Raw genomic sequence first — 14,994 nt, forward strand, 5'->3', positions numbered from 1 at the left:
GTGATTATTGATATGTGAGGATTTCCTGTCATTCAATCTTTAGTTTTCTGGTAAGAGTGTGTCTCCATTGTTTCTTTGCTTTTTTGTTGTCTATTATTTCTGTGTGGTGGTATTCTATGATGTTTCCCTCTGTTTCTTCTTTTATTACAGTATGTATTTCAGTTCTGGATATTTTTTGAGTAGTATCCCTTAAGTTTTTGTAAAAGAAATTTTGATATTTAGAGTATTCCATTTTCTTCAACACGCTTACTTTCTCCATTCCCATATTCCGGTTCAGGCCTTTACTCCCCCCCTTTTTATGTTTTGGTTGCCACAAATTGTTCCTATTGATGGTGGTCGAATAGCCTCCTTCAGGATTTCTTGTAGTGCAGGTTCTGTATTAGAAAATTCCCTCAGCTTCTGTATGTCTGGAAAGGTCTTTTTTCCTCCTTCATATCTAAAGGATATGTTTGCTGGATATATTATTTTTGGCTCATAATTTCTCTTTCATTAGTTTGAATGTTTGGTACCACTCCCTTCTGGCTTGTAATTTCTGCTGAAAAATCTGATGATAATCTAATGGGCTTTCCTTTGTAGGTTACCGTCTTCTTTTCCCTGGCTGCCATGAGGATTCTTTCTTTGTCATTGATTTCAGACAGTTTCAATACAATGTGCCTTGGAGAAGGCCTGTTGAATTTAGGTATTTAGGTGTTCTATTTGCTTCTTGGATTCAAGGATCCAGTTTTGTCCACAAGTTTTGGAAGTTCTCATCGACAATTTGTTTGAATATATTCTCTGTTCCCTTCTCTCTTTCTTCTCCTTCTGGTATGCCCATTATTCTTATATTGTTCTTTCTGATGGAGTCAGAAAGTTCTTGTAGAGTTCTTTCATTTCTTTTAAGTCTCAAGTCTCGTTCTTCTTCCATCTGTGTAATTTCCAGGTTTCTATTTTCGATGTCACTGATTCTTTCCTCCATCTGGTCAACTGTACTACCTAAGCTGGCTATTTTATTCTTAATTTCTTCTATTAAGTTCTTAATCTCCAGAAATTCTATTTGTTTCTTTTTTTTAAATTTGAATCTCTTTCGTAAAACACTCATGTTATTCTTTGATTGTGTTTCTGAGTTCATTAATCTGCTTTTCTGTGTTTTCTTGCATCTTGTTGAGTTTTTTTCAGAACTGTAATCTTGAATTCTATGTCATTTAAGTCACATATTTCCATATCTTTAAGTTCCTTTTCTGGAGACTTTTCACTTTGTTTCTGAGCTAGCTTGTTGCCTTGGTTATTCATGGCAATTACTCATTTATTATTTCTCTTCCTAGACATATACAGGAGTGGGTTCTGCAACAGGTTGATAGGAAGAGTTCTTTTGTTTTCCAGTAATTGTGGGTAGAATGTTTTGTTTTCTCTTGGACTGCAGCCTTTTTTTCTCTGTCACATGGTAGTGCTATGTTTTCTCTGCATTATTCCAGCTTCTCACACAATGGGGGCATTCCCTGGAAGACGAGCTTCTCCTCTGTTGATAGTTCGCCTGGGTCACAGGGCGCAGTTTCCATGTGGGTATGCGGAGATCTTTTGAAATTCCAAAGCTCTTCCTGCACCTGATTCAGAGCCCATATATTTTAGTAGTTCTGTTTACTCCTGCAGGGATCCGCCCAGATAGGTAGGGCCAGGGGCAGGGTGAGTTGTGAGAGGTGGCCCAGAGCAATGGCAGCGACCACCACCACAACCTGTCCTGCTTCTACAGCTCCCTCCTTTTTGCTGGAACCAGTTGGGCTGCGAATCTGTGTCTGCGGTCCACAGTTCTCAGAACAGCAAATATTCTGTTCTTTTGATCTGACACTGCTACTGTTCCACTTCTAGTACCAGGCAAGTGGGGGTGGGGCAAGCTCTGGGAGGATATGGAGGGGGCGGCTAGTCTCAGTGCCTAAGGCTTTCATTCTCTGGTCAGCAGTGAGGGTTTAAACCACTGTTTTCAGGATCCTTCCCTCAGTCTTTGCTCTGAGGTGTCTTCTGTGAGTGTTGGGTTCAGCCGTGTTACATGCTGTCCCCTCAGCCTTGTGGGCCATGAACGGATCCCTAGCAGTCTGAGTTCTTCCCTGTTCCACAGCTGCGGTAGTTCAGGGATGCAGGGAGCTCGGAGCACTGAGCTAGGTCTGTGTTTTGCGCCCGTGGGGCTCCATCTCCACACTTTTCCCTTCCCTCCTCCCCAGCTCGGGGGATTCTCGCACCTTTAGGTGAATTCAGTAGTGGGCCTTTTCATTTTGCCTGTCTGCTCTTCATGGAGTCCTTTGTGGAGTTATAGTTGTTCGATTAGTTGTAAATTCCAGGGGTGGTTTACAGAGGCTCGCCTCACGCTGCCATTTTGATGAAATCCACTGCATTGACTTTTAATGCTATAAACATCTACTTAAACACTGCTTATGGTGCATCCCCCAATTTTGATTAAGTCGTGTTTTCATTTGCATTCAGTTCAAAATACGTTTTAATTTCTCTTTTGTTTTTTGATCCATCAGTTGTTCAGAATTGTATTCTTCAGTTTCCAAATCTTTGGGAATTTTCTAGATATCTTTCTGTTATTGATAACTAATTTATTTCCATCTTTGGTTAGAGAACATACTTTGTATTTGTTACAATGATTTCAAATTTGTTGAGACTTCTTTTGTTGCCCAAATCTAGACTCTTGTGGTAAATGTTCCATGTGCTCTTGAAAATAACGTGCAATCTGTTGATGAGTGTATTGTTTTATAAATGTCGTTTTGCTTGATTTGGTTAAGTGTTCATAGCTTCTATGTCTGTACTAATTTTCTGTTTACTTCTAATATCAATTATCTTGGAAGGCATTTCAAAATCTCCAACTCTAATTGTGAATTTCTTTATGTCTTCTTTAATTTCTCAGTTTTTGCTTCATGTATTTTGAATTTCTGCTACGAGGTTCATAAACGTTTGGGATTGTTATGTTCTATTGATGAATAAAAGTTAAGGACTATTACATCTGTGGATGAACTGACACCTTTATCACTATTAAATGACCCTTTATATCTCTACTAATGCTTCCTGTTCTGAAGGCTACTTCATCTGATATTACTAAAACTATTGTGGCTTTCTTCTGATTATAGATTGCATGATAAATATGTTTCTATTCTTCACTTTTAGTTTATTATATTAATTTGTTTATATTTAAAGTTTTTTTAAATAAATAACATATATAGTTGGGTCTTGTGGGTTTTTTCCAATGAAACAATATTTTTCTTTTAATTGGAGTGTTTAGACCATTTACATTTAATGTGATTATCTATGTTTGAATTTAAAGATACCATCTTGCAATTTGTTTTCTATTTGTCCCATGTTGTCTCTGTTCCACTTTTCCTATTTTTTTTCCTTTGTATTAAATGGATCATTTTTCATTTTTGCATTTTATCTATTTTATTGGCCTTTTCGGTATGCTTAATTTTTATTGCAAAAGCTTAAAGTATTCTTTATCTTATTACAGTCTACCTTCAAATAATATTATTATAAGTCAACACATGTAGCATACAAACATTATGATAGTATACTTCCATTTCCGCTTCATGATCTTTTTGCTATTTTTGCCATATACATTTACTAAATATATTATAAACCCCCAAACACAGTATAACTTTGGCTTCAATAGTTAATTATTTTTAAATAAATATTAATAGTAAGAAAAACAGCTTTAAATTTACACACATATTTATCTTTTCTGGTGCTGTTCATTCTTTTGCTTAGCTCCAAATTTCCATATCATTTTTTTCCTCTGCCTGAAGGACTTCCTTGTCATTGCTGCTTTGCTGGTGAAGACTTCTCTTGGCTTTTAATGTCTGAAAACCATTTTCATTTTGCCTTCATTATTCAGTTATTTTTACTGTGTAAAGAATAGTGAGTTGATTTGTGTGTGTGTGTGTGTGTGTGTGTGTGTGTGTGTGTTTCAGTTCTTTAAAGTTGTCACTCCACTGTCTTCTGATTTTCCCTGTGTCTGATAAGAAGTTTGCCATTGATCTTAAGATTTTTCTTTTTCCTCTTTGAGTAATGTTCTTTTTTCTCTGGCTGTTTGTAAGATTCTTAATCACTGGTTTTTAACAATTTGATAATGATGTGCCTCTCTGTGTTTTTCTTCATCATTCTTTTTCTTGAGGTTCATTGAGCTTCCTGGATCTGTGTATTTATAATTTTCATCAACTTTGGAAACAATTTGGTCATTATTTTTTCAGTTATTTTTATCTTCTGCCAATCCCATAGTACTTCAATTACTCATATATGAGGGCACCTGATATTTTCTATAACTAACTCATACTCCGTACATTTTTTTCAGTCTTTTTTCTCTCATGTTTTATTTTGGAAAATTTCTCTTGATGACTTCAAATTTAGTAGTGTTTTCTTCTGCAGTGCCTGAATGTTGTTAATCCCATACAACACAATTTTAATTTATAGGAATCTAGTGTAGATCTTCATATTTTCCATTGTTCTCCTCATCATGTTCATGCTTTTCTCTAACTTCTTGAGTATACATTTTATATATTTTTATATTTCTAATAGATGCACCCTTGCCTACTTGTTTCTTTTATCTGTTATTTCTGGGTCTCCTACTTCTAATATATTTTTGTCTTCATTATTAGTCATATGTTCCTGTTTCATTGCATGCTTACTCATTTTTTATTGAATGCCATATATTATGATTTTACATACTTGAGTTCTGGATTTTTTTGGTATCACTCTAAGTATTTAGGGGTTTTGTTGTGAGATGAAGTTAAGTTACTTGGAAACAGTTTCATACTTTCAAGTCCTGCTTTTAAACTCTATTAGAACAACCTGTCGTCTAAGACTAATGTCATCCCACTACTAAGGCAACACTCTTCTGTAGTCTCTGCTTGATGTATCCCCATACTAACAGTTCTTTCCACTCTGGTTAGTGGGACACAAACTATTCCCATCACTATGTGAGCTCCAGGGATTTCCATATTGCTCCTTTCCAGTGGTTCTTTCCCCAGCCTTGGTAACTTTTTCATATGCCTACACTGATGCCTACACTGATCAGTACTCACCCAAAGTGTTGTGGGGAACCCTCTACAAGTCTCCTGACCTCTCTCTATTTATGTAGCTTTCTCACGTCTGGTATTCTGCTCACAAATTCTGGCTACCTTGGCATACCTTATTTGAAATTCTGTCACCTCAATTTGGTGAGACTATTGGGATCTGTTTGGGTTCCCTTTCCTTATCTTGTGACCAAGGAAATTTCCAGGCAGTGAGCTAGGCATTTGTAGGGTTCATGACATTTGCTTCCTTTGTGATCACTGTTTTGTGCTGCCTGTGGTCCATCATTTCCTGAAACAGAAGTACCTCTCTCTCACTTTTTTAAAAATAACAGTAAAATTTTGTACATTGAGAGGGGATTTTCCTTTTAGAAGAAGTTATATCATGCAGAGCCAAATTTATTTAATAAGGGGAATCAAAGTAGGAGTGGCTAAAAAAAGAAAGTTATTTTCTTGTGAAGCTTGTAAACTAACATTTTTTTCTGTATAGGTACAGGACACAATATCCAATCCTAGGCCTCCTGTATGATGACTATGAATATATACCACCAGGTAGTGACACACAGACTATTGTGATTGAGAAAACAGAAGACAAATGGACTTGTGTAAGTTCACTTAGGCATTTCTAATTCTATTAGATCTAAAATTTTATATATAACAGCTTTCAAAATTTCTGGTAAAATATCAGAATGAACTAAAATTTTGTAGAGTTTGTTTTTTTCCTCTTAAAATTTTTCCATATTTCCCTTACTGATATATAGTAAAAATTAAGAAACATTGAAATGATTTATGCATGGGTTATTATCATTCATTATCTAAACTGTAATAAATTAGGTAAGATTTTTACCCTAAAGAGGAAGACAATTAACATTGGCAATATACTAATTTTACTTCCTTACATGTCTTAGTACTTACTGAACCAATTCTATTCAAAAATTTTTTAAAAACTTATTTTTCTAAAGCAGGCAGAAAATATCGACATTTATGAAGGGGAATGAAGGATGGATAAGAAGCATGTTTTAATAGAATTTGTCTTGCCATCTTGTATGTGGTACTTATTCCTGTAGATTATAAATTTTTAGGATTTTGAAAGAGAGGTGTGTCTATCTTCCTCATTAGATTGTAAGATTCTCTAGCTTTAGATCCCATAGTTACAGTTAGGCTGATGAAGAGTACTTTAAAGGTCATGTACTCTAATATCTACCTTCTACAACATTCTCCAAGATGACCAGATGATACAGACCTAAGCATCTTTCTAAGCAGTCCAATACATTGCTAAGAGGGCTGGTTACTAAACCACTCTTCTTATAAAGGATTAAAAGCTACTCTTCTAAAACTTGTATTTATTGACCTATTAACCTTTCTGTAGTGAATATTAAATAAAGGATATATTTTCCCTAGCACAGAGGTTCTCTACCAAGGGGGAATATTCCCCGTTGGATATATTTAACAGCGGTGGGAGAATTTTGATCAGGTACTATTGGCATCTGGTGGGCAAAGGCCAGGGGTGCTGTTAAACAATCCTACAATGTGCAGGACAGGCCCCCACAACAAAGAATTATCCAGCCCAAAATGTTAATAGTGCTGAGTTTGAGAAACTTTGCTAACACAACAGAATGGCCTTGCAATTCTTTTTCTCTCTAATTATATACCCTATAGTACTGCCAAGGGATTGTAACAGTAAGCCATTGGTAGTGATAGGAATGTATGATATCCCTCGGGTGCAATGAACAGGAAAAAGGTTGAGAACCCCCACTCTAAAACAACACAGTATCTGAGTTTCACAGTGTGAAAATGGCAGCCTGTGTTTTGTTAAAAACTGTTCAGGTAATAAAGGCAAGTAAAAATAATCTATGGTTATTAGAGTGAGGAAGTGGTTAACCTCTTCTTCAGGAGAGCAGGTACTTACTGGAAGGGAACATAAAAAAGACTACTGGAGTATTGATAACATGCTGTTTCTTGATCTGTGATGGTGCATGCACCCAGTTTGGGAAAAAATCACTTAGTTGTGCACTTATATGTGCACATTTTTCTACATGTTTTTTATACTTCAATAAAAGTCTTAAAATGCTTAAATATATTGTGATGAGCAATAGATTTATAAATGTCAACCAATCATTCTACATAACTTTTAGAAAATGAAAAATTGCATATAGTTAATAAAATACTACAGATGTATAGTTAACAAATTACTGCAGATGTATAGTTAATAAAATTAAGCATCTGTTAAATAACTCACTTGAAAATTATCTTTTGGTTGAACAAGTTCAAATATTTATGTAAAAAAAAGAATTCAACAAGCTTTTTGGCTCTGAAACCATTCTCCAACTACAATCAAGACACTGATCTTGTAGATATGGTTGTCTGTCATCAATGAAGCAACTAATATTTACTAATCACAAAATAAAAATAATTTCAGCTTTGACATATGTTGTGTTCCTTAGGTCATAATTAGTTGAGAATTACTTATTAATAAATATTAACAATAAAGGGTACTTGGTCCAAGAACCAGATGAGCAGCAAGGGAAAGTCAGCATAGAATTTAAAATTTGTCACTCAGAGATTATTTGATGCTGAAATTTAAGACTGAGAAGCAGTTGCTGCTACTAACCACATGTGCACCAGAGGTGGCATCGATGTAAGGATCTGCCAAATAAAGGTTCTGCAGAATACTTCTCTCTCCATTAAAAGTGCACAGCAATAAATATCAAACTTTATATCTTAAATGACTAGATACTGATCGAAAGTTCAAAGTATATTTAAGTTCACAGATGAAAGATCTATATTTATTAACTATTAGAGATACTTGGACATATTTACTCTCTAAATATGACACCAAGGAAGAAATCTACTGAATCCTCCCTCCTTCCTCTTTGAAGTCATTTGAAAATATATACCTTGACTAAAGTCAGACAAACCATTATTTCATTGAATATACATTTTAAAAAGTACCAAAAAGCTGCCGTGCATTTCCTTTGATTTTTTTATCTATCAATTTAAATCATTTTTCAAATCTGTATGCACATGACAATGTCTTAATTAGCCAGTGTAAATTAACTCTTTTTTTTTTCTTTTCTAGCCATGAATGAATCTCCAACTCAAAGGGTTTTTTGTGTCTGCAGTAGTACTTTCCTTGTTATTTTACCATAACTAAAAGCCATCAAAATTTTGAACCATGCAACTACCTAGCAAATCTAATTGGATGAATTAGTTCTGCAGATGACAATTTCTCCATCTATTTATGAACCCTAAATCCTTTCTATCACGTTCTTGTATTAAACATAGCAACACACTGCTTATTTAAACTTCAATTGCAGATAATGTAGGACATAATTCACTTTTTGAAATAGGGTGCTTCCTAGACACTGAATTAATTTGTTGGGGTAGAGATTTTACATGTTATTCAATTAGATCGTTTTCTCTGATATTAGATGTACGATTCAGTTATAAGAATAGATACTGTTATCGTCAAAAAAAGGCAAAAGACTATTGAATTAAAAAAAAACAGTTTAACTAGTGCATGGTATATATAGCATATTTGCTTTTGTCACATTGAACCTTGTGACTAAAAGAGATGCTTCCTTTCATGCTATTTATATGTCTTAGAGACATAACTAAATCAAAGGTGATGGTTAACTTCATTTAGTAGGGGAGTGGGATAATACATTTTTAAATTACTAAATTCACTAAATTGCACATTGTGCTATTATGGTTCTAAGCACGTATCAGTGGCTTGGCAAATCTGTTCTTTCAAAGCATAACATTCCCAAATGAGCCCACCCACTTCCTTAAAAACATCTAACACTGTATTGTAATAGTCGGTAGAAGGAAGGTGGACTTTTTAAATAGGGGTATACAAAAAATAATATTGAAATATTGTATAAAGCCTTAAGAAATAAAAATAGCAACAACAAATGCTTGAATTTTGTATCCTACTTGGAAGAAAGAGATTTTATAGTAAGGTATTTGTGTACTTAGAAGTTGGTTGATTAATTGGGTTATAATGACCTTACAAAGCAAACAAAAGTATTTTGCAAATACATTAGTAGATAAGAATGAAACTTCTTAATTTCAACACCTCTGCTTTAAAGTTACGAATTAACAAAAATTAAAATGTTTGCATTTGACAAAGTATAGATTAAGGCAACAAATATATTTGGGTTACATGTGAATGAGGTTTTGCACTGAAATGTCTCTGCAAATATCTATATAGAATTCTGTCATGCTTTCTAATTATACTCTAATAATTATTCATTATACTGAGAAACTGTTAAGATAGGAACAGATAAGGCACTGCACTAAATCAAACCATGAATGAGAAAAATGTTTTTAATATTCATATAATTTTCAAAAAGGTCTTGATACGAAGCTAAAAGCCTTATTGTATTATCTTAATACTTTGACTAAAAGGTCAAGCTCTATATTGTGGATTGATACAATTCCAATTCTATCAATATTTTATGATAGAAAAATGTTAATATTCTTCACGAACCATATAGTCCTTACAGTTTTTCCCCTTGTGGGAACAGGGCAGTTTCTCCTTTGTTAACTACTCATATATGTAACTAACAAAACTGTGCCATGTTATCTACCCATTACATGATATAAATGGAAGTTTTTAGTGGTGGTGTAATAGAAAACTGCCACCATAACTGTTTGAAAATTAGAACAAGTGTAATTTCCCCAAAATACTCTTAAATAAAAATAACAATCCAAAATAATAGACCAAAATTTAGGGCAGTTAAGAAGTCAGCACATCATTGGCTCACTTGATACATGCATAGTGAGTGAATAGGGTTGTCATAACAAGGTACTTATTGTACTTAATAAATTTAAATGTATGTATTTCTTTTCCAATTTGTGACTAAGGTCAATAAAAAAAAAGTAGTGGTTTTTTTTTCCTCTCACGTTTCACATAGTTTATATCTGAAAATTGCAAAGATGTTGTCAGGTGAGGAATGACTATTTCTCTCATTTCTATTCCAGTATGTTTCACTTTAAATGTTGAATAAAATGGAGACTGTGCAGTGTGATTCAAAACCATCTATTTAAGTGTCTAAATAAAATATGTGAAGTATCTGTATGGTGTTTGTGGAAGTCCTAGTAAAAAACATGCAGGATGGATCTTAAGCTTAGCTGTACATTTTTGTCAGGAAGTTACTATCATGTGAATGGTTATGTTAGAGCTAACAAACACCCCTCTAATTTAAAAAAAAGTCCTAATGTGTACTACTAGAGACAACACTTTAACTTAGACCTCTGGTTGATGCAGGTTTCTGCTTTAAATGAGAATTTCTTTGCTTACAAACCTAGTCTTCTATGTTCCATAACTCACTTGTTTCAAAGGTGATTGCATAAAGCACTCTTCCCATCCATGTAATGGTGCTTTATTCATTTATTTATTTTTTACAATATTCCCCATGTTGTACATTACATCCCCATGACTTATTATTTTTATATACCTGGAAATTTGAAACTCTTATTCCCACTCACCTTCCCCACCTTTTTAAATTTTTTCAATTACTGTTGACATTCAATATTTTATATTAATTTCAAGTGTACAGCATAGTGGTTAGACATTTATGTAATTTAAGAAATAATCCCGACTAGTCTAGTACCCACCTGGCATTACATATAAATAGTTAGTATCATATTGTTTATATTCCCTGTGCTTTACTTTACATCCCCATGACTATTTTGTAACTACCAATTTGTGATTCTTACTGCCTTCACCTCTTCCACCCTGCCCCCCAACTCCCCTCCCACCTAGCACCCCAATAAATCTAGTACCTATCTTACACCATACATAATTATAATATTATTGACTATATTCCTTATGCTATAACCTACATCCCTGTGACTACTTTGTAACAACTAATTTGTACTTCTTCATCCCTTCACTTTTATTCACCCACCTCCAAGCCCCCTCCTATCTGGCAAACAATTTTATAATTGCTCTGCTTGTTCCTAAGTTTTCTGTATCTATCAATGTATTTCTACTTTATTTTGTTCTTAGATTCCACATATAAGTGAAATCACATTGCATCTGTCTGTCTCTGACTGACATACTCCACTCAGCACAATGTCTTCCAGGTCTATCCATGCTGCCCCAGATGGCAAGAACCCATTCCCTTCTATGGCCGAGAAATATTCCATTATACACACACACACACACACACACACACACACACACACACACACACACATGCACTACCTACTCTTTATCCATTCATCCATCGATGGACACCCGGGCAGCTTCCACATCTTGGCCATTGTAGACAATGCTGCAATGAACATAATGATGCACATGTTACCTCAAAGTAGCATTTTGGGTTTCTCCAGATAAATACCCTGAAGTGGGATTACTGGGTCCTTCTTTATCTCTTGTTATATTGCCTTTGTTTCAAAGTATGTTTTTTCTGGTATAAGTACTGCTACTCCAGATTTTTTTTTCCATTTTCATGAAATATCTTTCTCCATCCATTTACTTTCAGTCTGTGCACTTCTTTTGATCTCTGGTGCTTTAACTGTAATACTTTTTCTTAACACAAACAGTACAAAAAGAACAAAATAAACTTGAAAAATTTCATCTCATTACCCAATTTAGATTACCTTAAGAAAAAGCCATTCCCACTTCTTTCCTATTATTGTAATCTACAAAGATGACATGTAGACATTCTTTTGAATAAGCTGTAAAAATACTTCCTTACAAGGCACCTCACCCCCACCACACACGATTACTAAATTTATTGGATTTTCATAGTACTTTTTGTCCAATAAAAAAATGCAAAGTATTTCATGCTTATCCTAGGATAAAAATAGTAAATGCAGTATTTTAAAATAAAGAATGTAATAAAAATTACATGTTTTAATAAGACCTTTCATATTTAGTAACAAAATAAGACATACCTCTTTTGAATATACAAAGGAACACTGGAATTGTTGTATCACATACTTACATGACAGCCAGGCAGTCTTGGTCATCTTCTTGAATTGGCCTCTTGTAGATGAGATGTTGTTAAGCCCGGGGTCTTTATGTTTGGTTTCTCATTCCATTACATTAAAATAATTTTTTATTATTAAAGTTTATGTTCCAGAGACCCTTTTTGTTAAGGGATAGCCTTTGCAATATAATGGTGTGTTTCAATAGCTGGTTTGCTAACATAATCAGTGTTGAACATTCCTACCTTATCTCATGTGTGCCAAGATGTAAGAAATCAGACCAATTTCTTAAAATGGGACAATATGTAGGCTTTTTGAGGTAGTCCCCTAAAGGGATCTGATGAGCCACCCATGTTATAAGGTGTAGGTGGTGTTGGAGTCTAGGATGACAAGGTTTGGGGGTCAGACGGGAGGTGACTGGGACTTACATTGTGGATTAAATGGGATAGTTTCAGTATTGCCAATTGGTTCAGATTTAAAAATGGAGCAGCATTCCCCTTGAAATAGTTACTTGGGGCAAGTTCAAAGAGAAAGGCATAGCAACTGGAACGAAGCAGGTGAAAACATTTTTCATTTGGGGTATTTAGTGCAGCCTTGACCCTGTGTCCCAATTTCTTCTGCAGGGCTTCTAGACTGCCAGTAACACTAGCCAGTTCATACCTAGGATCAAAGGTTCTAGGAAACCTTTCTTAACCAGTGTCAAATTTACAAGCTAATTATTTTGGAAGGACAGGGTGGAGCTGAACAAAGTTGGGAACATTCTCTAATCCAAAGATATTCTAGGGTACTAATCTTGTTCTGCATTTTCTCCAAATGATGCCTCATTAGTCCTAAAAAGCTTATTGTATAGAATTCTAAGTCTAGCCAGGTTTCCTTGATTCTCACAAAGGGAAACAGATCTAAACAAGATTCTTTTGTTTCTCTGCCGTCTCATGAAGTTAGTCAAATTTTGTGAAGTAGACATATTTAAGAATTTTGCTATATATTCTTTCAAAAAAATCTTAAAAAGATGTCATAGGTTTACTTCAAATTAAACTAGTGAGAGAAGGGGGATTCAAAATAAACCAAAGAGGGGTATGTGGGTGCAGGAAGGAGTGAGGAAAAGTAGAAATGAAACAAAATTGGTCACGAAGTGATGATTCTTGAAACTGGGTGATGGTTATATATAGGGGTTCATAACATTCTTCTATTTTTGTATATGGTTGAAAATTTCCTGCAATACAATTTGTCTATCATATCGTATATCTATCATACATATCTTACAGGGCAATTCAAGGTTCAAACTGGAGGTTGTCCTGTATGAGACATAAGGTGAATGTGAGAGCCATACTTGAAGAACAATTCCAAATCACCATGGTATAGACCATTTAGAAATGAAAATCAGACAAATCCATCTCTACAAAATGGCCCTTAACTGTTTTAGGGAAATACTTTCTAAATTACCAAATTATTTCTCTCTTTTGTGAAAGTACTTTGACCTGCACTGTTAGGTAAAATCTGTTTTGTCATAATAAAACAGGCCTGTGCTGGTAAAATCAGTACTTTTAAACACAATCTTCTGTTTGTAACATGGGCTCAATTCTTATCTGTTTTATCTTAGATGAGGTTTTCCAGACCCAATTTATAGGTGAAAGAAAGAAAATCCATCTACTTTTCTCTAGCTCCATTGTATCCATGAACAACTGAAATAACCTCTTTACATGGCTCCCTACTTCCCTTGGCTCCTCTACATTCCTTACAGACTCCAGAGTGATTTTCAAAATGTAAATCATATCACATTACTCCCTTCCTTAAAACTCTCCAGTGGCCTCCCATTTCAAATTCTCAGACATTTCATCATTTTTCTAATTTTTTTTTAAATTAAAGTTTATTGGAGTGACAATTGTTAAAGTTACATAGATTTCAGGTGTACAATTCTGTAATACATCATCTATATATCACATTGTGTGTTCACCACCCACTCTGGGTGGTGAACATATGTTTTATCTCTTATCAGTTCCCTTCACCATGGCCCAACCAAAGCTTGTTCCATCTCAGGTTATTTCTGTTTCTCTGCCTTTAATACTCTTCCACAAGATCTTGACTGGTTCCTTCTTGCCACTCAGGTCTCAGCTCAAATGCCATGTACAGACTGCCTCTATCCATTCACCCATAACTATCTGTTTAACCAAAGATGCCAAGTGTACCAGAATTACACTGGGAGCTTTTGCCTAACACCTCATTACTCTTATGGTGGTAACACATGGGCGCATGCAGAACTGAAGGCCCATCCCACACCTATTGAATCCAAATATGTATTTTAACAAGATCCCTAGGTGAACTCTATAGACATTAAAGCTTAAAAAGTACTAACATGTAATCGCTAATAGATTTCTTTTTTTAAAATGATCATTAAAGAATAAGTAAGCCAATTGATAAAGTCTGAAACAATAGTGTTATGGCTTTAAAGGATGATGATCTTTAAGGGATATTATTAAAGGAATGCATGTTTTAAATTTATACACTGTAAATTGAATGAATATCCACCTCTGAACTCCATTGGCAGCCTAGTGTTTTGTTAAATACTGCTTATCTAGGTACATGAATTCTATTGAATGCTGACTAGTTTGAATATAGCAGGTTATTTTTATGCTCATTTGAGGAAATCTTTCCCAAATACTTGATTTAATACATTTCCTTTTGAATGTATACTGATTTATTAGGAACATAATTTTAGATTCATTTCTAGGGATGTTTAGTTAAGCAGGTTAAGAATTTTCGGTGTTCTCTATAATACTAAATATCAGGTTTTAAGATGGGCACCTTTATAGCATTCTGTCACAGTTTTAGCGAAAACTTACATTTTTGAGGAATAATCATGCTACAGTCATTATATAATTGTTTAAATTCCCAGCTCATGTTGTTAGTGCACAAAATTCTACAACACGTTAAACTGTGGCCACATTGCCTAAGAGCATTTTTACGTGAAAAGTCTTTTAATAAAGCATGAACATTACAGCAAAACTTTAAATAAATTCATAAT

At 34.5% G+C, this 14,994-nt stretch overlaps 1 protein-coding gene across 1 annotated transcript in view; it reads left to right on the top strand.

Annotated features, from left to right (window-relative positions):
- POF1B (POF1B actin binding protein) overlaps positions 1-5,659 on the top strand; it is a gene marked incomplete at both ends in the record, with an annotated part of 99,535 nt that extends 93,876 nt beyond the window's left edge. The window contains one exon of the mRNA XM_081042303.1: positions 5,521-5,659. Coding sequence (XP_080898429.1) covers positions 5,521-5,659 — 139 coding nt within the window. The remainder of the gene's footprint in view (positions 1-5,520) is intronic.
- Between the last annotated feature and the right edge of the window lie 9,335 nt (positions 5,660-14,994).

This window comes from Rhinolophus hipposideros, assembly GCF_964194185.1.
Source record: "Rhinolophus hipposideros genome assembly, chromosome: X".
In the NCBI taxonomy this organism is placed as follows: Eukaryota; Metazoa; Chordata; class Mammalia; order Chiroptera; family Rhinolophidae; genus Rhinolophus; species Rhinolophus hipposideros.